This window comes from Streptopelia decaocto (genome assembly GCF_964273445.1).
Source record: "Streptopelia decaocto genome assembly, chromosome: 3".
Classification (NCBI taxonomy): Eukaryota; Metazoa; Chordata; class Aves; order Columbiformes; family Columbidae; genus Streptopelia; species Streptopelia decaocto.
Genome location: NC_138656.1, coordinates 59,827,270 through 59,854,962, shown reverse-complemented (window position 1 = coordinate 59,854,962; position 27,693 = coordinate 59,827,270). Strand labels below are relative to the sequence as shown.

The 27,693-nt window shown below is 37.9% G+C and overlaps 2 protein-coding genes across 10 annotated transcripts in view; one reads left to right on the top strand and one right to left on the bottom strand.

Moving 5' to 3' along the window:
- Positions 1–397: 397 nt before the first annotated feature.
- CCDC28A (coiled-coil domain containing 28A) lies at positions 398–25,993 on the top strand. Of its 2 annotated transcripts, XM_082047778.1 has the most exons (6): positions 398–540; positions 1,363–1,557; positions 4,473–4,636; positions 5,582–5,736; positions 6,312–6,334; positions 7,336–8,040. In XM_082047778.1, exons 2-6 carry the CDS (start codon positions 1,400–1,402, stop codon positions 7,388–7,390), a joined length of 555 nt encoding a protein of 184 aa, XP_081903904.1. In that variant the 5' UTR covers positions 398–540; positions 1,363–1,399; the 3' UTR covers positions 7,391–8,040. The 2 variants fall into 2 exon arrangements, with proteins under 2 accessions (XP_081903904.1, XP_081903905.1); XM_082047779.1 differs by lacking the exons at positions 6,312–6,334; positions 7,336–8,040 and adding an exon at positions 25,964–25,993.
- REPS1 (RALBP1 associated Eps domain containing 1) overlaps positions 13,672–27,693 on the bottom strand; it is a 68,270-nt gene continuing 54,248 nt past the window's right edge. For 6 of the 8 annotated variants that reach the window (XM_082047768.1, XM_082047769.1, XM_082047772.1 and 3 more), the window contains 8 exons: positions 25,980–26,052; positions 23,596–23,714; positions 22,791–22,855; positions 21,478–21,663; positions 19,929–20,024; positions 19,169–19,317; positions 18,430–18,535; positions 13,672–17,101 (listed from right to left, as the gene is read on the bottom strand). In XM_082047768.1, the coding sequence (XP_081903894.1) occupies positions 17,033–17,101; positions 18,430–18,535; positions 19,169–19,317; positions 19,929–20,024; positions 21,478–21,663; positions 22,791–22,855; positions 23,596–23,714; positions 25,980–26,052 (863 nt within the window). In that variant the 3' untranslated portion in view covers positions 13,672–17,032. The remainder of the gene's footprint in view (positions 17,102–18,429; positions 18,536–19,168; positions 19,318–19,928; positions 20,025–21,477; positions 21,664–22,790; positions 22,856–23,595; positions 23,715–25,979; positions 26,053–27,693) is intronic. The other 2 variants (XM_082047774.1, XM_082047771.1) reach the window with 2 other exon arrangements.

The following is a 27,693-nucleotide window of genomic DNA, read 5'->3' as shown; positions in this document are numbered from 1 at the left end:
GAATTTGCTGTTTTACCAGCATTTCTAGCACGGTCAGCGACGGTCCCGTGACGAGCTTGACTCGCCGTGCAGGCGGCTAACGGGAGGGCTCCAGGGCGACGGTACAGCCCGCAGCGACCCGCGGTGCCGGCAGCGCATACACAGGAGCAGCTGTTCCAACAAACACCAGCCGCCCCTCAGAGGCTGCTAGCGACCCCGACACTTCAGCCGTTAACGTCTGCCCCGGCTCGCTCCACCCCGCAACCCGCCCCAGCGCGGCCCCCGCCCTTACGCATGCGCAGAGAAACGCTCGGCCCCTCCCAGCACGACTAACGTGCCCTGCGCGCGCTCAGAGCGGCGGCCGTTTGCCGCGGAGGGCTCTGGGAATCGTAGTCGCCTTGCCCGCCAAGGGCGCGCCGCCGCCGGCAGGGGGAGTGGCTCCCACAATGCACCTCGCGTGACCTGCGCGCGGGGCTGAGCTTGCCCGTGCCCGAGGGGAGGAGTGAGAGCCGGCGAGGCCGGGGGTCCGCGCGCGACTCCGGGGGCGGGGCCTCCCCGCAGGTAGCGCGCGGCCGGGGGGCGGGGCTGGGGAAGGGGTGGGGCCTGCGCTTCGGTGGCCGTTTAACGTGCGGCGAGGGGAAGGGGCGGCGGTTGGCGAAGGGTCGGAGCGGGCGGATGTGCTCCCCGCGGAGGGAGCCGGGAGGAGGCGTGACAAGTGTCTGTGCTAATGAAATGGCGGCACTCAGCAGGAGCTGTCAGCGCCTAAGGGCAGGGGTCGTCCCTCCGGAGGTGGTGGCGTTGGGCCCGGGGCGGGCAGTGACCCAGAGGTGGGTCCCAGAGGTGGGTCCCAGAGGTGCCGTCCTGGAGCCCACGTTGCCGCCCCCGCGGGGGAACCTCTCAGAGGAGACCTTTCCCCGGGCGAGGAGATGATTAGGTAGCACCAAATGATAGCACATATAATACTAAGAATGACTTTGCATCATCTGAGTTTTGACAAGGCCGTTGCCTCTCCCTTCAGAGGGGGTTGTTTGGCAATCCTCATGCCACCGTCGTTTCTCAGTAATTTGATTGGTGTGGACTTTGGTAGTCCTGGTGTTTTCTAGCGATGATCCATGGGACACAAAGCTTGCGATCATTTTGAGGTACCTGTTGGCTGATGCAGATGCAGAAGATTCTAATTCTTGCCTGTTTGGCTGATCAGGCAGACCTTGGCAGCTTCTCATGAAAACTGGATTCTCTAGTTTGAAGAAATGAGTGACTGCTCATCTTTGAAGGAACTATGAAGCTGTATTTCCATGCACCATGACCTGTTTTTTTTGCTTTTTTTGTAAATGCTAGTTTTAATGGATGTTTCTTTCTGGTTCTTTTTCCTTCTCTTTGGAGGACAAGAAATTAGTCTAGATGTGGTAAAGGGGAAGAAATGGAAGAAAGGAAAATCAAGAGGAGGAGCCCCAAATCATCTACCGGTCACCCTGCTCAGGTTTCTAACTCCAAGAAAAGCTCAGTGCCGGCCAGTAAAAGTACAGCCTTTTCAAATCCTGCACCACAGCCTGCGGTACAAAAACCAAAGTTAAAACGGTAAGCTTGGGAGCATCTTGCAAGCTCAGTGGAATTAAGAACCAGAAACCAGACAATGCTCAGACAGTCTAAAAGGTGTTTCGCTTGGAGAGAATTAAAAGAGCAAGCTTCAGGCTCATGATGATTTTCAATGACATGTCTTTATTTAGCAAAGTGAATTGTGTTTAATGCAAAATAATGGTTATTTTACAGACAAGGGAAGTGCTCAGTGCTCTTGTAAGCTTTATAAAACATTACACAGTGGTGTAGACTCAAACCGATAAGAATTTCACTGGAGAGATGATAGCCTGATGTGACTGGTGAATGACAAAAGCTGGGTGATCAAATATAGGTATTGTATGGGAGAGAGCAGAGGCCCAGTTGTACAGCTGTGAGGAACAAATAAAATACCACATGACTGCAAGGCTGGAACTGACAAATTAGGGCAGGAAATGAAAGATGTAAATTGAACAGGATGAGCTAGAACTGGAATTTCCTGGTGTTTTTTTGTTTAGGAACTTAACAATGGGTGCAGCACTAGCTCCCAGGCCGTACTAATGTGCAGAGGGAGGCATTCAGCTCTTCAGAAAGCATCATTTTGGAATAGTTTGTGGGTTGTTGATGGTGCATCTATTTCAGCTTGAGAATGTTAGTTTTCCTGCATGTTAGAAAATATATTTATTGATTGTCGCAGATACAGTAGATAAATGAGTGAAGAGGGATTTTAAAGTGAAATGTTAGCTAGAGAGAGGCAGCTGAGTTTATTGATCGGTAAGTATTGGCTGAAGAACTGTCCTCTTTGGCACAGATAGTCTGTTTCAATGAGCCAGTATTGGCCTGATGGAAACACAATGCATTTCAGGGAAAATGTGTTAATATTTTGAGGGAAATAATAATAAATACTAATGGTCTATAAATTGGTGGTGCCTGCAGCTGACCGTATAGTTTATTAAGGCTCAACACTATTCTGGAATGTACTAGAAATTGATTTCTTGTAACTCACAACATTGTTTAGAGAAGAAAATTTCCTTTTTGTTTTAAGTTTTGGAAAAGGTCATTCTTGCTCAGTTGTTAAGTGAAGCTTACAAAGCAGTGACAATACAAACTATTTCTTGAACTCTCCAAGCAGGAGAGGTAACTGATGTAACAACGTGAGGATGAACTGTGGTTATGATAGCACAGTAGAAGTAATTCATTTTTATTTCGTCTACAAGAATCTAATGAAATAAGTTTTCCAGGAGCAGTAATCATAGAATCATAGAGTAGTTTGGGTTGGAAGGGCCCTTCAAATGTCATCTCATCTACCCCCCTGCAATGAGCAGGGACATCTTCAACTAGATCAGGTTGCTCAGAGCTCTGTCCAGCCTGGCCTGGAATGTTTCCAGGGATGGGGCGTCTACCACCTCTCTGGACAACCCGTTGCCAGTGTTTTACCAATCTCATTGTAGAAAAGTATATGTAATATATCGTATTAAACTTCACATACAGGCTGAAAAAATCTATGACCTTTCTGGCATACAAACCTTTCTTTAAGTCTGAAATTAAAGCAGAAATAGCTGAAGTTAAACCGGAATTGAGGTGTGTTGCTCTGACCTGAACCAGATATGCTAATTGTTGGACCATTAGTCATTCTGGGATATAGACTATGAACTATGTAGTCTATATGATATTTAGAGACTACAGAAGCTGTTAGGCTGGAAAAAGAATGATTATTTCCCATAGGAAAGAGAGAATGTAAGTCTTGCAGAGCATGGGAGTATTCCAGGGAAGAGTGGAGCTTACTATGCTGTAAAACGTATTATCTTTGCTAATTAAATAAAGACTCTTTACAGAAGCTGTGATTTTTTTTTTAATTATTATTTTTTTTTAATATCCCATAGTATTCCAAATTTTAATTTTTAGGCTCAAAATTTTTCACTGAATCAAATTCTGAACAGACTCACTATGAGGCTGCAGAAGCAGCTGTGCCAGTGTGAGGAAAAGGCTGCCTGCATACGTGGATGGGCAAATCTGGGATGAAAACAGCTCCTTTGCTGAATTGTAATAGGTTAGGATGTAGGCTGTCTGTCTCTAGGTCAGAGTTGGAATATGCTACTTCTTATGGGGAACTGAGTGTTTAGATTCCATATTGATTGCATGTTCATTTAGATTTATAATGTTTATTAATTTTCATTTGTGTAGTTTCTCTGTTCTGTATGAATTTTACATTGAGAGAAAATTGTAATGATCCAGGAATTTTGATGGTTTTATTGCAGAAGGGGCTGTAGAGATTTTTTTTTTTTTTTTTTTGGATGTGTAACATTTGTTCAGGCATGGACTAGTTCCATGTTCCATTTAGTATGTATTAGAGGACTGGAAGATTGCTTTTGATGGTGAGTTTTACAAGATTGGGATGTTCTCTGAAGATAGGAAGGAGCTCAAGGAAAATCTATCTGGAGGCAAGGTCACCTTCCTGTATAGTTTATAACAGGATGTTTTCCACACTGGTTGCACTCTATCGGTGTTTGTGACAAGAGAAGCATATGATTGTTGAGGGTTTTCCCTCTCTGGCTTAAGGAGAGTTTGGGTGATTTTATGTAGATAATGCCCATGCACAATTGTTAGGGAATGGGCCTCTTCAGAATATTAAGAGAACCATTGCATACAGGAGCTCCTTTGTTTCCCACTTTTAACAGGAAAGCAAATTGTTGGAATATTTCATTTTGCAGTATCAAACTGTCAAGGTAGTGATGATGTTGTATATTCTTAAGGCAAACTGATCCATTTTTCAACTTAAAAGCAGTGATGGAAATACGTATTATATATTTTTCATTTCATTTGCGAAGCCCACATGTGCACTTGCCTTACATTTCAGATGCTTAGAGTAAAAGCAGGAAGTAATATTTTTGTTTCTTTTTGTTTGCTTGTTTTGTTTTTGTTTGTTTGTGGGTTTTTAGTGTAATAAAAGAGAAAGCCAGACCTCCAGGAGGTGAAGCAAAAGGGGCACAGGCAGCACCAATCCAACATTCTTTTCTCACGGATGTATCAGATGTCCAGGAAATGGAAAGGGGACTTCTGAGTCTTCTGAATGACTTCCACTCTGGCAAACTTCAAGCATTTGGTAAGTGCATGAATTATTTCTATACAATAATCGTTTTTTTAGCTATACCATGCTAACATTTGTAAACAGACTACCAGCTTGTCATATTCATCTCTACTACATGAAATAAGGTTTAACATAACAGATCTTGCTGCATTTTTAAATAACAGTCCTGTTGTACGGTTGCCTTTGGTGGGAGATGATTCAAATACCATTTCGTTGTTCCTTCCAGCATGGCAAACCAAAGGCAGTACCTTGGCTTATGGATTTAAGATACCAAGTTTAAAGTCACTTAGTTTATGATAGTATAAGAACAATAAGTAGCTGTATTTAGCACCTGATTTTGCAGCATATTAACACTTTAAACTGTTGCTAAAAACTTTTCCATAAACGAAAGCTGCATTTTACCCATCTTACTCTTCTGTCTTAGCATCCTATTATTTTTACTACTTCACAGCTGATGGAAGTTTCAAAAAAACCCATGACTCTCTTCATCCATTTTTTCCTTGTACTGTGTAGGAAGATGCATACATGCTTTTGCAAGCCGAGTGTTAGGTCAGCATGTCATGTTAAATCCACACTGATCTTACAAGAGAAGCTGAGAAGAGCATTAGTTACAAGAAAGAAGCCCCCAATATTTATCAAAATATGAAAGGTTTATTGTGATTGTATTTAAAGTTAAAAATATAGGGCCTTCCTAAATCTGAGAGAAATTCAGAGCAAGGAAAAAACACACGTTCTAAAAACAAGTTTAGTACATTTGATGGTTACTGTAAGTTCAGCACAACTTAACACCAAACAGGATGACAAATTTCAGTAGTGAAAAAGGGACAAATCATTGAGAAAGCCAACTAACTTGTAAATTTGATGTTTGAATTCATCCTCTCTAATGTAAAATGCTGTGTCTTCACATCTTCATCTGCTCTCTTAGGTTTCTTTATCTAAAGCTGTTGCTTATCCTCTTAGGAAATGAATGCTCCATAGAGCAGATGGAACATGTGCGGAGTATGCAGGAGAAACTTGCTCGCCTCAATCTGGAGCTCTATGGGGAGCTGGAAGAACTTCCTGAAGATAAAAGAAAACCAGCCAGTGACTCCAACCTGGACAGGCTGCTGTCAGATGTAAGTACTGGGAAGGGAGAACAGATGGGAGTTTACCCACAGCACTTGACTCAGGAAAACACCACTACTGGGTGGGCAGTGCTTTACAGTTGGGGAGAATATAGTTCTGGAATGAACCAAGACATAAGCTTTGCCCTCATCTTGGTTTTGAGAAAACACAGTACCTTAGTTTTTTATAAGCTGCTGCTTGTTTGGTGAGTGGAGCAGTCTGGCTATAAACTATGTGAGGCTGTAAGACTGCTTAGAGACAGCCAGTGTAAAAGGAATTTAGAACTGTATATTATATGCTTTCAGTTTCTTCTTTCTTTAGTGTATTTCCATAAAACCCAAAAGTGTTAAAATTTCTTTACATTTCCTGAAACAGGCAGATTTAAATTTAATTTGGGACTTGGCGCTGTTGCTGTATAATTCAGTGCAGGTCTGCTTTGCTTTCTGTAACAAAATCATAGATTTCAGCCCAAACTATTAGTGATTTGCTTTATTGTTTTAATCTATTTATTTCATCCTGTCAGCACAATTGTTGCATTTGACTAACTGAAATGCCATTTCTCATACTTTCTACGTTTATATTGCAGCTAGAAGAACTGAATTCATCTATGTATCCTTTTCCTTTATAATTATTGTTAACTGTCATCAAATTACAGTATATTTCCCCAGTAATTGGTGTCTTTACTGGCGTCAAATTGCTTCAATGACATCCTTTCTTTTAAATTAGTGCTGGATTTTAGGTGCTTCCAATACATAAATGGCTGGATCTTAACACTTTTAATTAAAGGCTGGTTTTTCATATGACAACTTGTTTTAGCTGGCATGTTCCACTTCAGACAATGTGTTGGCAGTCAATGACAAAGTCTTTCTACATGAGTCTTGCTGAGACATTCTGGAACAAATATACAGAATTATATTCCTTGTATAGTATTGAGAAGTGTTCTGTCACTTTGATAAATGAATCCTATTACCTTTTAGTTTTCTCTAGAAATATATACAGCTGTTTATCACTGTGAGTAGTGGACTGATCTAATTTTGTGTTTCTAGGGTCAGACTATGGTTGAGTCAAATACTTTGTAACAAAGGGGTGCTCTTAGCCCAGCCAGAAAATAAAGCTCGATGTCTCAGATTGTCTTTTGCATCACACTTTTGATAATGCAACACCCCTCAACTGTATTCTTAGCTTCAGTTGAAACTACAGTCTAGTTATTTCTCATGTTATGCACTTTGTATGCATTGGGGAAGGTGAGGCTCTGGTTTGGGACTTAAGATACTGTACTTGGTATATACATGCTCTGTGTCTGTGGAAAGGTGTTTAAGGCTTGGTCTCATAACCAACACAAATGGAATGTGATAATAATATCATATAATAGTAATAAAAATAATCTACCATCCCCCTTGATCCACCAGCTAATTCTGGAGGTATGTAATGCTTAAGTCTCATTGAGGAAGATTAATCTTCTGGTTGAGAACTAGCACAGGACTTAATAGAACAGAATTAATCTGGACTGGTGCATACCCATCACAGCACTGAGCTTAGTTTTGTGTAACGCTATCTTGTGTGTACTTTCTCTATATGTGCAAATGTTTTTCCTTAATAGTTTACATCAGCCAAAAACTACATTTAGCAGATGCTCAAGATATTCCAAATAGTGCCACAGGCTGAAAGAACAGCTTGGTCAATTTGGATTCTCCCAGAAGTCTTTCTTTTGTTTTTCCTGACAGTGGAATCTGGAACAGTTGTGGGGTTTTGTTTGTTTTTTAGTTTTACAAAATGAAGAATCAGAGTGGAAATCCAGTATCTAGAATTTTAAGTAGATTGTTGTGACACCGTTTTTTATTATTGCCTTATTTAATAGAAAAATTGGGGAAACGTGCAAGTACATTTCTTCTGCTCAGTGTTGTTCATATGGTTGGAAATGATATATGTATATAAGTTCATTAGCTCTTCTTGTTTTTTTCTGAAGGCAGTGATGATGTTGCCTTTCTGATCAGTATGTAGACAATCTGCACACTAGTGTTTTGTTGATCAGTGATGCCATGATTAATTTATTGTTAATAAAGTAAAACATTTTAAATATGACATATTTAGAAAAGTTACTACCTGTTCAGCTGTGTTAAGAAGATATGAATTCTTGCATGGTCTGGATGTTTGCAGAGTTTACTTTTTTCATTATCATGGCTACTTATAAAGTGTCACTGATTTAGAGCTAGCATGCATGCTAGCAGTCCACATAATTTGATCAAGTATTGTGAAATTCCAAAATTGGGTGAAGTTATTGTTCAATAAATCCAGTATGTGAAATTTTGTAGTCATTCCTGTGTTATAGCCTGGTATTAATTGGTATCATCTTTGTGTTCACAATCAGAGAAAAACTTCTGTATTGGTGCAAAATAAGGCTTGTTTTAGATCCAAGATTTCTATCCTGATCATCAAACTTTGCCTTTGGCTCTAGATTTATTTAATACATTCAAATTCTGTATTGTGTATACTTACTGCACAAGGAATGAAATGTTTACCCTTCTGCTTGAGAGCAAAGCTTTCACCTGCCTGCGGTGGGCATGTGGCCAGGGAACAGAAGTGGCCTGTTGTTTGCCAGCTTTGGAGAAGATGCTTCTTCAGCTGCAAGATGTAGTTGTGGATTCCATCAGCTCCAGCTCCTGTCAGCACCAAATCTGCAGCTGGGGGCAGAAAGATCACATAAACACCACAGTGTGCTCTGGCTACAAATTCAGCCAGACACTGTTATTCTCTGCCTCACCTATTAGGCAAACCTTAATGATTAATCAATCAGCAGCGACCCCAGTTGGGCTTTTCCTTTAGGATGTTCTTCTTTACATGATTTATCTCCTTTGTTGTTGAGATTCTCCAGGAGTTTTGCATGTTGGTAAAAGTACCTCCAAGTCCCAACCTGCTGCTGGGTATGTACCTGTGATGTTGTGAGATGCAAAGACAGTTCAGGAGAACTAGAATACGACATGCTTCTCACAAAACGAAGCCAAGGTTGTTGACGTGTTTGGTTTGTTTTTCCATCCCCCCTTCATTCTTTAACCAATAATGGGGCAGTTACCTTTTGTGCACAGTAACTTCTCACTGTCAGCACTATGGCCTTGTTTCTGAACATCAAGCAAAAAAGCAGTACGTTTTAGCCTTGTGCCTCAAGGTGTATAAAAGTGTGAGGCCAATTATCATGGCAAAAGTCACTAGTAGAGTTGTAATTCTACCAGCAAAATGATATTCTTTATTCAGGAGGAGACCTGTGCCCTCACTAGCAACTTACTGCCAGTGCAGTATATTGCAGTGGTCTAATGTGTGCTGTCCCCAAACCCCACTTTTAATCAGGAGTTTTCATAGTTTAAGCTATTCTACAACCCTTCTTTTGGGGCTCTGCCATCTAACTGCCTAGCCTTATGACCTTAAACACATTTCAGATAAGTTACAAATGTGTGGTCTGTTGCATGTCTTGATCTCTAAATGTCTGCAGCAATTTATGCAAGTACATAATGCATAGGTATAATTTGAGATATGGACATACATACCTTTCGCAAGAAGCTGCTCAGAATTATACAAGAATTAGCATCTTGTCTTCAACTACCTTAAGCCCACAGGCGATCACAACTCACAGTGCATGCATTTCAAGTAATTAAGAAGTTAAAATTCTCTTACCTTGTCCTGGATACAAATGTGTGTCTTTTATAAAAGCCTTTAATGGCGTATCCTCATTACCTTTTGGATTCATACAAGAAATTTTTGTAGCAAGATCTCTGAGAGACTGAGCTTCTCTATGTGGTAATAAACTATTCACATTTCTAGGCTCTCACAGGAAAAGAAAAAGCTACTGTAACGTATTTGTGGACAGTTTTTTAATTATAAAAGTACATAAGTGGCTACAGAAATGCAACCTAGTTGAGAAAAGGCTTGTTCTTACTTTGTACTGGCTAAAAGTTTTAAGCATCTTAATACTTTCAGAGAAGTAGGAAGGGACTGAACAGGCTAGGAAATCAAACAAGGTCTGATATCAAAGCTCCACATTTATAAAGTATCTTGAATTCGTAATCTTAACAATAAAACCAGAAACCTCTCACTGTGTTAGCTCCCAACTCAAGAATGAAAAAGAGTAACTAGTTTTATTACTACAAACATATGTTAAACACCAGTCTAGAAAGACAAAGTAGGCTGGAAATATTTTTAGATTAATAAAATTAGTTCCAAAAAGCCCAAAGAACTCACTTATATTTTACAGGATAACACTCTTTTGTTCTCATTTGAAACTTACGCAGACCTTAGATGTTTTCACATAAACATTTCCAGAGTGAAGTCTGCCCAGACCTTAAGCAAATTATTAAGTTCAGCCTACCCCTTCAAACATGTACAAACTTCCTCAGCAACACCCTGTATCCTGCAGACTCAGTAGTTTGCAGGGTAAAGTCGAGTTTGACAATGGAACCCCACATTTACCACGCTGGAAAGGAAAAGGAACTTCTCACAGCTTGCTTGGTAGCAGAGTTAATTTGAAGAAAGGTTTGATTCCACAGGATCCCCTGTCAGGACTGAAAGACAACTACAAGCAGACTGTAAATCCACATGAAATGAGAATGAATTCTGTATCGAGACCATTAACTTTATGCAGCTTCACAGCAACTAGACGAGTTTGCATCAGGCTGTACTTTCACCTCAGAGTTTCAGGAATGCACTTAAAGTACAGACTTGCTCAGAAAGCAAGCTGCATGCATGCACGAGTTCACACGACTATTGGTAAATTTGTGTGCCCAAGTGAGGAGTACACAGAAATTCACCAAAAGGCTCACTCAATAAGTTCATTTTGAAATTACCAGCTTGATCATCCAAACATGTGGATGCAGCATAAAATCATATGCTATTATGCAAGAGCCTATTATTGCAAATCTCAACCCTCTTCCTACCTAATTAAAGCAAACTAGGTAAATACATATTCAGACATAATTAAGCACATAGTATTGAGTATCAGAGCTGGACCATAGCGCTACATCTATAGATACCAATACACACAGTTGCAAGCTTCCTCCGGATCCAGCATTCAAACTGGATTTTTTTCTTTCACCCTTAGTGTTGGTTTTAAAGTGTGAGAACACAAATATAGAATAATACATCATAACGCCCTCTATCAAAATTTAAATCCAAAACGTTAGTTTGGAATCAACATCGTATCTCAGTTCATTTTTTGGCTGTACTCACTCTGTATTAATTCAGGTCAGGACAGTCTTGAATTGTTACAGTTCAAATCCAACCCCACTTAAAATCAATAGATAGAGTTTTTTCCCCACAAGACTTGAAAGGATTCCATTGTTTGAAAAGGCCACAGAATAAGAGCATAAGAAACCATTCCCAACGTAACACTTGATACTTTTGGTATGAGACGTTTTAAGAGATTATCAATTTTAGTGTGTTTCTTAGTGAGCCAACCTATGGAAATAACTTGGTGGAAACCATGTAAACCATCAAAATGATCAGCCTCTTAATTTTGATAAAATGACATGAAGTAATACTGCTTTTCCACGGTAATTTTCTTGCTTCAAGACTACTTCATCCCCATAAACATAGTGCAGAACAAACCAAGGAACATATCCCTTTTAAGTACCTTTTTACAGCAAAAGGACATCTTGATTCTTCTACAACCTCTCGGTTCCTTCTGATCAGAAAGTAGGTGACTAAGTTCCTTTATGAGGGGAGTGAAAGACAACAGGATTGAAGCTCTAAGAGAAGGGTTTGTTGTAAATCACAACACTCTCCTTCAAAGGCAGGGATTCATAACACAAAAACCAAGTTAAAGTTGGAGGCACATCACTTCTGCATTTTCTGGTAGAATACATTGAATTACAGCTTTCTATAAATTCCTTTCATAATCTTTTTATTGAAATATATACTGTATTTTCATACTTAGACTGAACTCAAGCTTTGTACCAGTTCAAGAAGATCTGCAAAATAAGGCACAAGAGCACCCAGTACAGAGTGCTGGTTTCCGGAGCAGTTTAATGGAACACACTCCTAAGATACCAGAGGGGTTCCCGAAATATTTCCTTCAACTTCTACTGAGAAATCATGTATTGCTGACACTGCCTTCCATACATACCTCTTTGCTGATTCTAACACAGCCAGTCACATGTGCTGAACCTTCAGAATGCCCCAACAGTTGTTCATATACACAAGTGTTTACAACAACTGCTGTCATGCTGACTCTCCGCTTCCCCAACTGCACCTCAGGGCAAATCATGGATTTTGGTGCCTCCTTTCTCAATATGCAACTGTTATTTCAAGTGCTAGTCTGTCTTATTTGCATTTTGAACGGACACCAAAGATAACAGGCATTCTTGATTCAAAGTGCTGTTTCTTACATTTAACTTGGTCCAGCCCATGGACCATGCCCTCTTCTGTCAGTTTAACTGCAGTCTTATTTGAGCCACAGAGAGATATAGTTAGAGCTCTGCAGTTAGATGACACAGCACAAAAGCCACCATTGCTGTTATAGGGGATATATCAAAGAGTTTACACACGTTGTAGAGTAGGATGTATTTCCATCTCTGTGAGCTCCTTGGTGAACTGGGAGACAAGTACTTCCCTTGTGTAAGGTTCAAGAGCAGTACTGCTAGAACTTGTTTTTTTCATCAATATATTGCTGAATGTCAGTTTAAATTGCTTTCACTATTTATGATGTTTTGTTCATTTCCCAGGTCACTCACAATCGAGACCAGTAAAAAAGACAGTAAGATCAATGGCTTCCAGACTGGATGCATTCTTAATAGCTGTAAGAATGAGGTGTCAAGAACATATTCTACCAGAGATGGAAGAGAATTCACGTAGCTTTTTGTGCTACAGCATGCTGTCACAAGTGTGATAAATAGTAGTAATAGTCATCTTAAAATTCTGTGTATAACCTGTAAGATCACAAACAGTATTTCATAGAGTTACAATTCTGAATTTGTGAGTATTATAATGAAACAAGGGCTATTTCCAACAATAATGCAAATGCAAGACACTGAATACCTATGTATCATTAAGCTGAAAAAAAAAAGAACTATAAAATGACTTTGAAGTACACCACCAGCATACAACCAGGTACAACTAGCGTACAAGCAGCAGTGTAGAGTTTAGGTACAATTAGCGTACAATCCAGCTTTAAGCAGGAGTTGTACATTTAAACCCCATTTTGCCAATTTAAAGAAATATTACTGAAAGGAAATTACGTAGTATTAAATGCTTCCCCCCAGACACGTAACTGGATTTTGAAAAGCAATTAATTCAAAAAAGCAGCCTATATTTTGCTTGGGTACTAGTTGTCAGGACAACACTGTATAGTCTCATTTGGTTATTAGCATATAGACATTTTTAACATTGTTCCTACACAACCACCCATTAGTTGTTTTCAGAGACTATTAAGAGAACATAACTTTGCCAATTAGAGAATAAAGCCCTTGGTTTTCATGTGTTTTCTTCTAGAGAGCTGTATTATAAATTATTAGTACATCACTATGTATGGCAAAACATACTGGAACTCTGCTTATGAAATGATGGTGTATGACTCAAAAACCAGAACTTTGGGGAGTACAGCTGAATGCTCAACTGCACATTGATTCCTTTGTAAAACATTTAAGCAACTTAAGCATGCAAATATGTTTAAAACACACAAGTTTTTCATCTTCCACACAAAGTAAGAATTGCATTGTTACGACTCCCTTTTGTAACATATTGCCCTTTCATAAAACTACATTCTACTAGAAACTAAGACTAGAATGAGTCAAGAAACAGTTGGTTTTTTTCTTTTAGGAAAAAGTGATTCAGACTAGGTCATCCATAAAGTTGGATTTAGAGACAAATCCATGCATAACTGAACCCAGAAGAGTAACTCATCTTTGCCCTAACTGTAGAGCGGCACAGCCCATCCATAAGGGACAGAGACATCTCACACAAGAAACAATGCTGCAAATTTATTTTCTTAAGTTTTCATAACCTCAACTTTGTTTATCCCACATAAGACATTTTCAGTAATAACAGATCCTCTAGTTCATGTACCATACAATTGCAAGTAAAATGAGGGGCATGTGAAATACAAAATAAATTGAAAATACTAGCTTACATTTGGTAGACTCAAAATACTGCTCAAAAAAAAGTGGATTTTCAGCTTTTTACCTTTGCATTTTGAAAATCATCTCTGCAGTCCAAAGACAGGCAATGGAGAAAAAAAGCAACTCCAAAGCAGGTGGAATGAAGAGAGAGGGACATTAGTACAAGAAACAATGGAAAGGCAAATCAAATGAGATAAGAGACAGTTCTCCAGTCACAAAGTCCAAAGAAACACATTTTGCAGGTGTTTCAGGAACACCTGCTGTTGTCCATCCATCCCAGCTGGGTACAGGAATCACATTCCACACTATTTAGTAGTCTACATTTATACTTGCAATATAGAGAGCACAACTCTTGTACAGTACATAATCCCTTGCCCCAAAGAGCTCACAATCTGAGTTCATAAAAAAGAATGCCAGTAGTTGGACCAAGATCAAACAAATGGAGAAGACCGGGAAATAACTTTATAAGGGATTAAAGTTGGGTTACGTTAAGTGAGGTAACTTCTGAACATCACTGGCTATGATGTTCTTAAGACAACTGATTTTTCAGTTAGAAGATCTTCTGACCATGAAAAACCGGTTTAAATGTACTGAATGATGCATTAAAAGTAATCCACAAAAATTCTTAGAAATAGACTTGTTGGCAAGACACAAAAATGTTTACATTGCCCAAGTTCTTCACTTGAGACACTAACTTCTCATTCTACTAGAAAGATATGGATGTTACAGAAATTCATATGTACATGTCACATTTGAATGTAAAAGGCTTTTTACATTTAAGCTTAAAATGTTCAATTCTGATTTAAGAATCTTGCTGCTATAAACATAAGCTTAATACTTAAATATTAATATGAAAATAGTTCTATCTTAAAAATGTATCTTTAACTTTAAAATAAACTATGGACAAGATACAGTTGGTTCAAAATCAACAATCTTTGACTACAGCAAATGACCCACTTTTCCCAGTTTTTTAAACACTGTTCTTGCTACTTGGCAGTTATAATTGAAGTGATTAGTCCATCAACTTTAAAGTTGTTTTTTTTTTCCATTTTCATTTTGCTTTGCTTTTTTTTTTGCATTTCTCTAGCTGTATCTTTTTCTTGAAGTAACAATCTTGCACTTTATCTACTAATTGGCAAGATAGTTGAAATATAATATATATGTAACCTTTGTGCCCATTTAGCTATCATGTCTTAATCCCTTTACATGCAAATAGAAAGTACCATCTTTCATGCAATGACGACATTCATGTCTTTCATACCAGTGAATCTTGCTTTGGATTATATATATAAACTATGTGCAACACTTCCATGACGTGAAAAAAATGTTGGAGTAGTTACAGTAGTAAGAATTAATCATGATTATCCAGTCTGTATATATTAACCAAAAAGATAAATACGTCTTTTTCACTGTAACAAACAACATATTCAGTGGAAAAATCTGACGTGAGCTACCATTTCATAAGGGAAGTAGATGTTAAGAGAGTTTCATTTAAGTGAGACTGTGAGAGGATAAGGACTGCTAACAGGCAATCCATTTAGTTTTAATTTGGAAAGGTACTCTCAAGAAAATCAAACCAGAAATGAAGACTGAAGAACTACACATTACTTTGAACCAAGTCAGTACTAGCATTTACTTTTAGAAGTTACAAGTATATTAGATTTGCCTACAGGAGGATACAAAACGAGTATAGCCACAGATTACCAAGAGAATTTGATCACTTCTGACAAACAGCTAAAAAATGAGAGGAAAAAAAGATGGTCAAGGGATTATGATCAACTGTTTCTTGTACTTGCCATAAAATCCCAAAAAATTCCCTGCAGACCTGTAATAAAACCCTCCCCTTATTTAAATTAGTTTCAATTCCCAGGTAAAGATGAATCAACAAAATTAAAATATTGTGCTGTTTTATTGGTGTAAAAATCACACAACTGCTAGTTCTGATTCTGCAGAGATACATCCATGCAGTTAAACATCTATGATCCCACAGCCAGAAGAAGCCATTAAATAGAATATCTGCTGTTAGTCAGCAATTAATGCAAATTTACATATGAGATCAAAAGGTGTGTATCATACAATATACAACAAATCCTAATACAGTACATCAACCTGAATAGCAGGATACACTCAGGGAACTCTGTTAATAGTGAAGCCTGTCTATATGCCAGAGAAATAAGGCCTGGAAACAAGATGACAGAAGGTACCCCAAAAATCCTAAGAAGCAAACTGTTCATTTTTTGACTTTATTTTTTTTTCCTTTTTTTTTTTTTTTTTTTTCTTTTTTTCTGGGAATTAGAAGTTCATAGAGATATTGACACATTACTTGACAATACAGTTTGTTATAGTGAAGACTGGTGGAAGTGATCTGTTATTAAAAGGTAATGTGTGAAACATGCAATTACAGGTGGCGCTTAGGTAACGTGTAACTAATATGTTGGGGATTTACACCCAACACTTCACAAAAGGGAGGACTGAAAGAGAAAGAAGTCTGTTTGACAGACTACCAGTTGTACCATAAATCTTTATATGCATGTGGCTGAATCAGGATAATGAATGGATAAAATGTGAACACCTGGCAATCTGTGGTTACATACTCTATAATGTATGCAACAAAACAACAAAGATCAGATCCAGTTGATATGGCAAACAGTCTGCAAGAACTCTGTCAACCCAAAAAAGTTGATTTATTGCAAAGAGGCAGACTTCTAGAATTGTGAACAACTCTCCAATTGTGAAAGGCAGCTTGGGAAGTAACAGTGGCTGATGACAGATTACTAGTTTTTCTCTTTTCTGTCACAATAAAATAAATGCCATAGTGAAAGAAGAGTTTATGTGCTTAAAGTTTAAAGTCAACTGATTAGCAATACTCTTCTGCAAAGATGTTTCAATGGGAAAAAAAGAAACCAAAAAAAAAATTCCAGTTGGAAATTTTGGCGACACACTCTGCAAACTCAAGTCCAACAAAGATCACGGATGCCCACAGAAAATGATGTGAGAGGCAGTGTCACATTTAAGGAAAAGTTGTGGGTTTTTTTTTTCCTCTGTACTGAAATTAAAATACTTAAATACAAAGTGGACAAACTGACAAAATAGAACCACAACACAATGTAGAATAGAGTGCACTGAGCTAGATGCATGGATCTTTAAATAGGCTTTGAAACCAACACCCCTTTCAAAATTAGTAAATTCACAGTTAACGGCAGTAGGCTTAGAGGTGAGAGAAGGGTCGAAGTTGTTCCAGTTGGACTTCCAGGGAGATTCTCTCTTCAAGAACATCCTACAAGAGAAAGATTTTCTTTGAATGTCCACAGAGAATGAATATTAAAAATTTACTCATGCAATCAAAACTGGTAAATGTCAGCTTCAGCTTTGAGAACTAACATTCTTTTCTAAAATCTGGAGAACTCTTCCCATAATCTGAATACAAGATTGGATAACTAGTAATTACTCATGAATGAAAATCAATACTTTGCTCAAAGAGACAAAGCCATTTAATATTTCATCATTTCTTTCAAATCACCCAAACCCACAAAGTTGTAACCAGTTGCAAACCCAACTATAATATTTTTCCAATTGAAGTATACAATGGTAAGGAGGTGAGCACTCATCTCAGTTAAAGGATTGGAACCTCACTTCTTTTTCCCCTCAGTTTTCCCTCTTATGTGACTTTTATGCACCTTGACTCTCATACACAGTAACAAATGAAATACAGGTTTGGTAGTTTTAAAAATGACCTATCTTCCAGTGTAGACACTATCACATTCATGTTTACATTCAAGATTTTTTTAAAATTAACTTGATAATTAAAATTAGACACCTTAAGGTAAGAAAGATGGCAAGAGAAAGATGTTAGGTGGTGCCTACAGATAAATCCAAAACAATAATAGCTGACCTAAATAAACAGAGGACTATTGTTGTTCTCATTCAGCTGCAAGTTTTGTATTCCAGATTATATTTGTTTAAAAATATTTATAATTTTATTATGACTTTAAAGTTTGCTTTTTCCTTCAGAAGAAAGCAAGCCACTTCAGCTGCTGTTCTCAATACTGCTTTTAAAGTACCTGATGACCACAACAGATACCTCAAATTATTAGTATGAAGTTAAGATTTCTGGGTTTTATTTTTAGCGTAGCTGGAAACAAATCAATACATTTAAAAATGCTTTTTGTAGTAGTAAAAGTGTCCTTTATAATTTCACAAGGTTTGTCACAATTAGGTATATCGTATGATCTACAAAACCAAAATATTTCCTATCAATATCCTCTAATATGTATATCTTTGATTTGCAGAGATGGCTGTTACAGTGCATCACTAACATCTTGCCCTCTTTGTTTACGTTATCTCTCTCATGGGAAATGAGTAAGCAATAACTTAAGACCATCTGAGAGGTGAAATTCTCTGGGCATACATAGTGGATGAAGGACTAAGAGTGATTCAGATGGAGTTAATTGTGTGTATTTGGTTTATGTGGGAAAGTTTTGGTAGTGGAACTGAACAACCAGGCCCAAGAGCTAAAGGGCTTCTCAGGTTCTAGTAGTGACTGTTGGAGCGTAGTTGTTTTGTCATCAAGCACTTCTCTTAAACAAACAGGGATTATGGAATTACCTTTAGTTGCTGCTGTAGTTCACTATTCAATCTGGCCAAAACAGTATTGGTTTCCTTGTTACGTCTGATTGATGCCTGAATTGCCTTCTTGTCTTTCCCCACTGATCTGAGAATATATTAGAAGCATTGCAATAAGTAATTTAGTAGCTTACGTATCTCATTTATAGTCCCTCTTTTTTAAATTAGTAGCAACCTATCTTCAGTTTGTTTTTTTTTTACTTGTTACACTGTTAATTTTCCCTCTTCTGCCCGGCTTGATGAACCTTGTTTGCATGGAAGCCGCACATACTTGTTTTTAATGAAACAGCAAGCAGCAAATTTTGAAAACTTGTCATAATCAATTTTCTGAAGTCCCAACACACTGTACCACATTCATTTACCCCAAAGTGACTAATGTAATAGTCTACTGCCAGGCTAGGATATAAAAACTGCACATTTTGGACTGTTCGCAGCAACCATTATTTAAATCTAAACACTACTTGTTAATACTTCCACCACTTATTTCCCACATACTTGCAGAAGTTCAAGTGTTCACACTACAAATTCAAGATCTCTAAAAAGCCTCCCAATAGCAGAGGCTTCAGGATGATCTTCTTTACAAAACAAAAGTATTTAAACTGTTAAATTAATCTAATTCAAACATACTGAAATTGTTTGCAACTCCTGGAACAGAAAGTGTGTATGCTGTTTAAATGTAAACTTTCCAGTAACAGATGTATTTATACACTTCTTGGGTTACCTAGGAATAGATGGCTGTGAAGCAAGAACAGCAGCTATGACACCTGTTTTCTGTGTATGTTCCTCAGCTTCGGGTCTTAGCTCATCTTCTGATTTTAATCTTCTGCGAATAGGCTTTGGTGGCGGAGCGAGTGGGGTAGTGCCTTTACCCTGAAGAGGAAAACAGAACCTATTAATTCTCACAAACTACATTTTACTTGGATTATAACCTGGTAACTTGTTTGTGTTACATATTCTTTAAATCAGTTATGAGCTAACTGAATTTACAACCCATCAAATATTTTTTGATGGGCATCTAGCTACATTCTCATATAATCTGGGAAAAAAACCTTTAAGTACTAAATCCTACCCCTGGTGAAAGGGCAGTAAATTGCTACATGCTGACAAAGAACTGTGCAAGCAGAAACATCATGGTACAACTAACAATAGCAATTGTGCAACATCTCAGAGCACACTTCCCCCCCCAGGAATGATGTGTAACAAAAAAAAGCTACAGTTAATCAAGTTCTGCACGAAAAGCTTTGCTCTGTTTCAAAAATTTGAACACTTAGAAGTGTCTTAATTTTCTGCTATCTTGGGAATAAAGCTAATCATGAACATCTTCTGATGCAAGAATTCACCATACACGCACGTATTTCAAGCACATACTGGACTTAAGAAAACTGGGTTCAAGTGGAAGTGTATAAAGTTGCTGTTGCAAATCAGACACATAATTTCATATACATCAAGACAACTGCGCTCTCCAAGTCTACTTTGCATACCGCACTAGTAGGGACATTAGCAGGTGCTTTGTCTTCAACTCTTCCATCTGCTTTGGCAACTCTAAGAGAACTTGCAGAATCAGAGGGCTTTTCAACCTACAGGGATATAAACTATATTTAGAAAACTACTTCTTAACAAATATTTCATTTGGCAACATCTGGAATAAATACAAGTATGCTGTGTTCCTGATACATGAATGCAGTTAACACCTAAAATTCCAGTTCAAGTCTTCTTCAGAAGCATAAGCAGGTATACAACAACAAAACCTGCCTTGGGGCAAAACCATCTAGAATTATCTTGGTCACTAACACCGTTTTGGCCTGGGAACAGCTCACAGAAAAGGCACATAAGTAAAAAAAACTGTACTTCCAGAATCAATAGTCAGACCTGTCTTTTGATACAGAAATGAAGATTCAATACAGCATCTAAAATCAGTAGGAAAAGAAGATGAAATAGTTACTTGAAAGTCCTCTGCTCTCAAGCACCGTACTCTGGATGTTGGAAGACCTCTGAATAAGCCAAATCACCAATGTTATGAGGCACAGTATAGTCCTAAAAAGGCTGCGGCCTGACGATAAAACTGCTACAACTGTTTCTGCTATTACATTACCACCACTTTCTATTTGTTACTGCCAAAGGTTAATCTCTTCAATGGAACACAATGCAACTGTTCCCCATCCACCTCAGTGCACAACAATCAGCAAGCTTAACTTAAGCAGTTTTCAGCAGCAGCTTAAGCTAACACAGCTGTTTCTGTAATGAGGTACAGAGAGTGCTCAGATGGTTCTACAGCATTGACCTTCATGATTAAGGGAAGCAAGACCATGTTGCTGATAGTAGGGAGAACTTTAAAGCACCACAGGTACTTTTGCAACTGAGGATGCAGAAGTGCTCCAGAGAACTTACAATCTGGATGAAGTCTACAAATTAGGAAAGGAAAACATGGAATAATTCATGTAATAGAAGTAAGGTGTTATGACATTAATAGGAATAAACCCTAAGGCTTCCAAACTTGCAGTTCTGTGTCTGCAGTAGGAAACAAGGTTTCATAAACAACTAACGATCTATTACAGAAGGATGTCAGAGCTCTATTTACTCCAGCTGTTTGTTCGATAGCTTTGAACAAAACCAAATTAAGGGAGTTTTAGCAGATGTTTACAATACTTGACAGTCATTTAATTTACTAAGACAGACTACTTTAAAACTTACCAGTAAGTCATTTGGAAGGCTAGCAAGAGTGAGCAGAAGGAAAGTTTTGCCTGTGCCAAGTCCTATACGCACAAACACAATTATGTATGTGCACACATACGCTAATGAAGATGAAATCTTCTGAATTACAGTCAAGAACAGGGAATAAAAGAATTTCTTCTTCCTAGGTGTCTGGCAGCTATTAAGCAAGCATAGCAGTGTATATTGTAATTGCTTTCTAGCAATGGATTGGGACACCATAAAAAAATCCCACTGAATTCAAACAGCAGAGATAGGTTTTAACAGCCTCATAATTGTTGGTATTATTAATCAATTGACAAGATCTTCACTTCTGCTCACCTGCAAGACTTCTGAGTGTGTTTCAATTTCATCTTCTTCCTCTTTGTTTACACCTGAAACAGCAAATGCCTCAAACTGGCTAAAATCTGCAAAATTTGGCTGTTCTGGTATTTGTTGAGGTGAGGTACTGGTATGAGCTATTAGGCCTTCTGCATCTACTGGGCGATGCACATGAGGACCTGCACCCTGCAATAAAAGAAAAAAAAACATTTAGTGACATTGTTCTTAACATAGTTATCTGATGCAAAGAATCTTGCCAAACAACAGTTTGTGACAGAAGGTTAAAGATTATTAGCATCTTTAGTGGACAATTATTTATGTTCTGTCAGTAGGACAAAGTGCATCTCATCTAAGACACAGACAGACCACTCACCCTATTTATAAAAACAGAGAAATATTTAAGAGAAAATAAAGTTCAATCAGATGTGCTATTATCCAGAGAATGAGGTCAAAGACGTATGCATCACAGGACTATCAAGACTCATTGAACAGAAGTTGTTTCTGCTGCAATACAGTCCAGCTTGGCTCTGTCATGCTCAATACAGATTTTTAGTCTAGTTTCATTGAGAAACATGCTTACGTGACCACACTGCATGGAATACATCTGCCTTTGTACCCTCTTTCCCTGTAGACTATTTCTGGATCCACTGACTGACTTCAGTTGCTGGTAACTCAGATTCTAACAAGTAGCCGCTGCTGAAAAACAACTGAAAAGCAGCTTTATCTGCCCCATGTCAGATCTGCACAGCAGTTGGAGGATTCAGCTGGTTGAGACAAAGAAAAACATTTGCAGGACCTGTTTTGTACCAAAACAGCTGATTGAACTGACTCAGATCAGGATTGCAAAGATCACCAGGTCTATATCAAAGGAAGAAATGGGATGACTCCTTTTGGGAGCAGCCGTGTTATGTAAAAATATACCCTGTGCTAGACACCAATGAAAGACAAACACTTATTCTGCGAAACTTCAAAAGATTGCTCTCAGTTTGTGTTATGGCCTATTAGCTATATAGGGACAGGTAAAGAAACGTGCAAGTGTAACTTTCCTCTCTTTCTTACAACCCAGAGCTCCAGAGCCTCTCATTCCCCCTCAATCTCTACTTCAATCCCTTCCCAGGGTTCCACCAGAAGCAATTCTTTATTCAGGAAAAGCTAACATTTGGCTATAGTCTAGGTTTTGCCATCATTAACATCCTGGCAGTTTCAAAAACTACCAAGCAACACTACTCATCTTAGAGATAAGTTAAATTCAGAGTTAGATTAAAATGATGCACCAAGTTAAGAGTATGATTTTTCAAAAGTGACAACATCACCTGTGAAGGCTGTGGTCTTGGAGGCACTGCAGGGGGATAGGCAACAACTCCAGCCTGTTGCTGTCCTGTAAAAGAGGCATTGTGTTTGGCCAAGACTGTTACTCTTTACATTACAGTGCTGTCTCATTTTCTGACTTCTCAACATGAAGAAATCTTGCATTTTGCCTACATATTAACCTGTCATATTGAGGACCATAACTAATGTCATCTCCTTGCAAATTCGCAAACAGACAAAACAAGGAAGGAGAACATGGACCTTGTACATTTTTCCATCTCAAAGTACAGACACGGTCATACTTTTCTACCTTAGCTCTTTTTTCCTTCGACCCTGATTACACACTCTTAACATTTTCTGTACTTTGTGATCCTGAATTGAAAAGTACGGAAAAGTAAGAAGTACAATGAAAACCCTTACACATAGCATCAGAAGTCACCTTTAATTGTTTCCTCTGAAGCAAAACACTTAACACCCGTCTCTAATACATGTGATACCAAAAGAACTGCTCTTGAAAATTTGCTGGCAGGTGCAATTCATTGCATGTGGGTGCACTACCAAAAGGTTATTTCGTGACTTTGCTTCCCCTGAGGACTACAATGCCAGCATTCAGAGTTTATTTTGAAGTTATCTGTTTAAGCAAAGCAGAGTACAAATTTTAATACAAACAGGAAGAGTTAGAAAATCTTCAGCTTTTTCATTCAGAAAAAAATATTTTAAAGACACACTAATTCAGAGGCAAAAAAAGAAGTCTGCTTCAGGAATATAAGTGCTGAAAAATAACAGCCACTAGGAACACAGTATATCTACCTGGGGTAACAGAAAAGGATCTGTTCATATCTAAAGATGATGATCGAGAATGAGAAGGATGAGGCCTTGGAGGGGGTGGTGGCGGCGCAGTGTTATCTGGAGATGTTCCTGAATGTGATCTGCAAAACATATAAGCTTCTGTAGTGATTTTAGGCAGCTACAACAGAAATAAACCTCAAAAGTTCTTCAAAAGTATGCAATCAAAAAATAAAGTTTGACAGATGGAAAAGAGCCTGATTGCCATTGATTTTGAAGATTGCAAAAATCAGTCTTAGACTTCTGGTATTCTTTGATTTTACAATTGTTTTTATATTTCTATTTACTTAAATCTCCATTATCCAAATTATTCTTACATTACCACAAGTAATTTATCTTTGAGAAACCAATAGTTTGACACACATCCCAAACTCATTAATGATAGTTCAGGAACAGAGAATCCTAAACATGGTAATTCCATCCAGATGGCAGTCATTACAATTTGCAAACTATGTAAGATGTAGTCAACATCCTGATTAGGCTTTAAACAGGCTAAGTTCAATGTCACTGAAGAAGTTTCTGTTGGACTTGCCTCCCATATAAATTGAGATTAAGGAGTATCCCAGTGTACAAGACAGCTATTTAATTCTCTGCCTGAAATTTTCCAAATCTATGTACTTGGTGGCATCTTCAGAAATTTTAACTCGTTCTTAGGTAGGATCACCATCTAGTGGATACCTCTTGTAGGTTCCATCAAGCACACATTCCGAAAGGATAGAAGGACAACGTACTGCACTAAGTGCCATTTAAGTGGGATTTACTGTACAGAGAAATTTTGTACAGCTTCCATTTAAAAACAGCTTCCTAACTAGTCCAATTTGAGCAAGACAGATATACTGAATCACTGACATGAATACAGCTAGTCTTTCATTCGACTCAAATGAGATAAAATATTTTCTATGACTGACTGCTGTAACATTCTTCTACATCATAAGATAGGTATATTTTACCTTTCCTAGCTTTCCAAGTTTCAGACAACATCTGGAATTCCTAAATGCGTAAGTCCAGACAGCAAATTAAGTTATTGCAATGGAAGTATTTGCTTTCTTAATATACTCTCCAGGACAACACTTCTGTAACACTACATAACCCTCTTGCTGACATAATACAAATTTAATTACACTGACTCCTATGGCCATCCCTCTAGTTAATCCAGTATAAAAGGCACAAGTAGGATTAAAAAGGGGAGAAAGTGGTTTAAGGACACTCTTACAGCATCATTATCTGATGTAGCCCTGTCAACTTTTGCTTTCTGAAAATACAAAACGTACTCTGGACTAATGGTAGGGCTAAGGATAACATCATCTCTACAGATAAAGTTGCAATTGATATTACAGGATACCAGTGGAAGGAAGTAAAAGAGTAAGTGGGAGAAAAAACTCCTGGGTGAGCACTGCCAGAACTGCCACATCTGAACAGAAGCTGCCTGTGCCATAAAGCAGCAACTCATCAGAAAGCTTCACTTGTCTACACAATTTCAGCAAGAGAATCCAACCCAAAATCAGACATGAAAAGAACAAGTTGAAACCACCATGCTGATAGTGCAAAAACATACATAGAAGCAGGACAGAATTAAATTTGCCATTAAGTTACAATGGAAGAAAGAAGTTTTCAAGCTGCTGTACTGAGAGGGAATTGCAAATCTTTCTTTGCTAGTGTAATCATCCTAATTATTTTTGTTTTGAAACTTACCTCTGAAAGTGATTGTAAGATGGTTAATGGCGTAGCTGGTTTTTAATCCTATTCAGGCAGATTTAATGGGAACAATTAGCACCAGCTAGTACAGCACATTCTCTTATGTCAAACGATTCAGTTGTTGGTTATGTGCTTGCATAGCTTCCTCCAATCCCTACATTTATGTTGGGGAGATGATTGCCCTTAATTTTATAAAAGCCCATTATTAAATGAGATTGTATTATTGCTGTGATATTTCTAATTTATATTTTATTTTTCTTTTATGTTACAAAGTCACAAGGTCCTTCTCCATTAATGCCTAATGGATATTTTAAAAAATACAGAAAATTGGTTTCAAGTAACATCATGACCTCTTGTGCTTACATTCCCTTGTGTTTAAGGAGAAAGTCTTTATCAAGATTTGACATTGTGGAGCTTAATTTGATTGGCCAAATCCTAAATTTAGACCACATTATTTTTTTAATTTTCACTTCACACATTAACAGGAACAGCATACATTGTTAATGCATTAGAAAACAGACTGCCTCCAGATTCCTGAGTGTTAAAAATCTATTTAGGCATCATTTACAAGCTAGTTGTCAAAAAAACAGAAGCTTAGAACAGGCTTCTTTAAACATCTTTTCTTTGTTTGTTTCAGTTGCTGCTCTACTGACCGTTGCCGTGTCACTGTGCTTCCAATTTGCTCTGGATCTGAAGCATAGGAGTCCGAACTGCTGTAACCATCTGCTGGTAAAAGAAAGTACGACATTTCATATTTGAAACTTTTCATACTTTTTTCATCACTACCATCATTACATACCCTAATAGATATAGATAATAGACAATGTCAAAGATAAAATTTTTATTTTTAAAAAGGCTTATGTTCTTCTATTTCTTCCTTGTACGGCATGATATGGGCAGGCATCAAAATCCTTGAGTTTGAATAACTGAAGGATCCAATACAAACCAACTCCCCTCACTCAATACTGTAAGTTGTTGTTAATACTGGGATGTACTGAAGAATAAACAATGACAATAATGTTGCATTTAAGCTACAGAATTTTTCATAAGCAATAATTTTTAAACACTTGACATTCCATCACTTCAATCCAGCCAACAAGAGTAAGGGACATCTAAAAAGAAAAAAAAAAAGGCAAGGAGTAGAACATTCTTGATATTGGAAGTGTTGAAGGATTGTCACCAGCCTTAGAAGTCAGAAAAAGGAAAAGACATGTACAGTACACAGATGAACCCAGCAGCTTTGCTACTACTGTATCTTGTGTACCTTCAAGGCTGGCAGTCAGCTCTGTTTTGGGCTAAATCTTTTTAAAAGCTTTCAGCTTTTGGTTAAGGCAACCTATAAAAATGAAATACGCTATAAAAGTATCACATATAGTTTGCTTAAGGACACCCTTACCCATCTCACCAAAATCACAAGATTTGTCTGGAATGAAAGCAGACAGAAATATGGCGTTCAGAATAATTTATCACAAGAGATGATTCCAGAGCACTTGCTAAAACACAATTCAAGGTGGAAAGTCACTGGAGCAATGAGACTCACCTGACTGCTTATCAGTAAAGAGGAAAAGTCTACTCAAGAACATCAAAATTTTTCTGAAAGGACTCTCAAAGGACTACCTTAACCTCCTAGGACACTAAAGTTTTCAAAAGTGTTAAGACATATTAGCTGGGACCCAGAGATGAGAATCCTGCAGAGATTATTTTCCTGTTCAGCAAGGAATGCCCTTGCCTATTACTTCATATGCAGAAAAAAAGCATATGAACTTATGAACAAAATATTCTTGAAAAAATGTTCCTAAGAATATCCATTTATGAAACAACACTTACAAAAAAGTGATACATCAAAAAAACCAAACAACTTTTCTAAGTGGGTACGTTGTTTATTGCTTAAATTAAGATGAAGACTCCCTATTCTCAAATGAATTCTGGCACAGCTAAACAAAAACTATCAACTAAAGCAAATACTGAAAAATAAGTCCAGCCCAACAGCTCGAGGAAGTGTGCTACAGACACCGTCACTGATTTAGCGCACGTGTCAAGATACACTACTGAAGACACTAAAGAATGTTAAGAAACATAATTACCAAGATAGTAAGTCTGTACAAAAGAAATCTTGTTAGATTTACAGTGGGTTTTTAAGCATCAGAAGTTTATTTTCTAGAGTTAGCTTGTATTAAATGATTTCTTCAGGATCCACCTGAAAGGTGTTAAGCATCCAAATTGTTACAATATTGTCAAGAGCCGTTTCATCAGAAAAAGGATGGGCATTGCATGATAACCACAGTTTGAGATACTATGAGGTGGCTTTGTTACACTGCAATGAGGCTTTTTCTATTTTACTATATTCTTCCTCTGAATGAATAATAC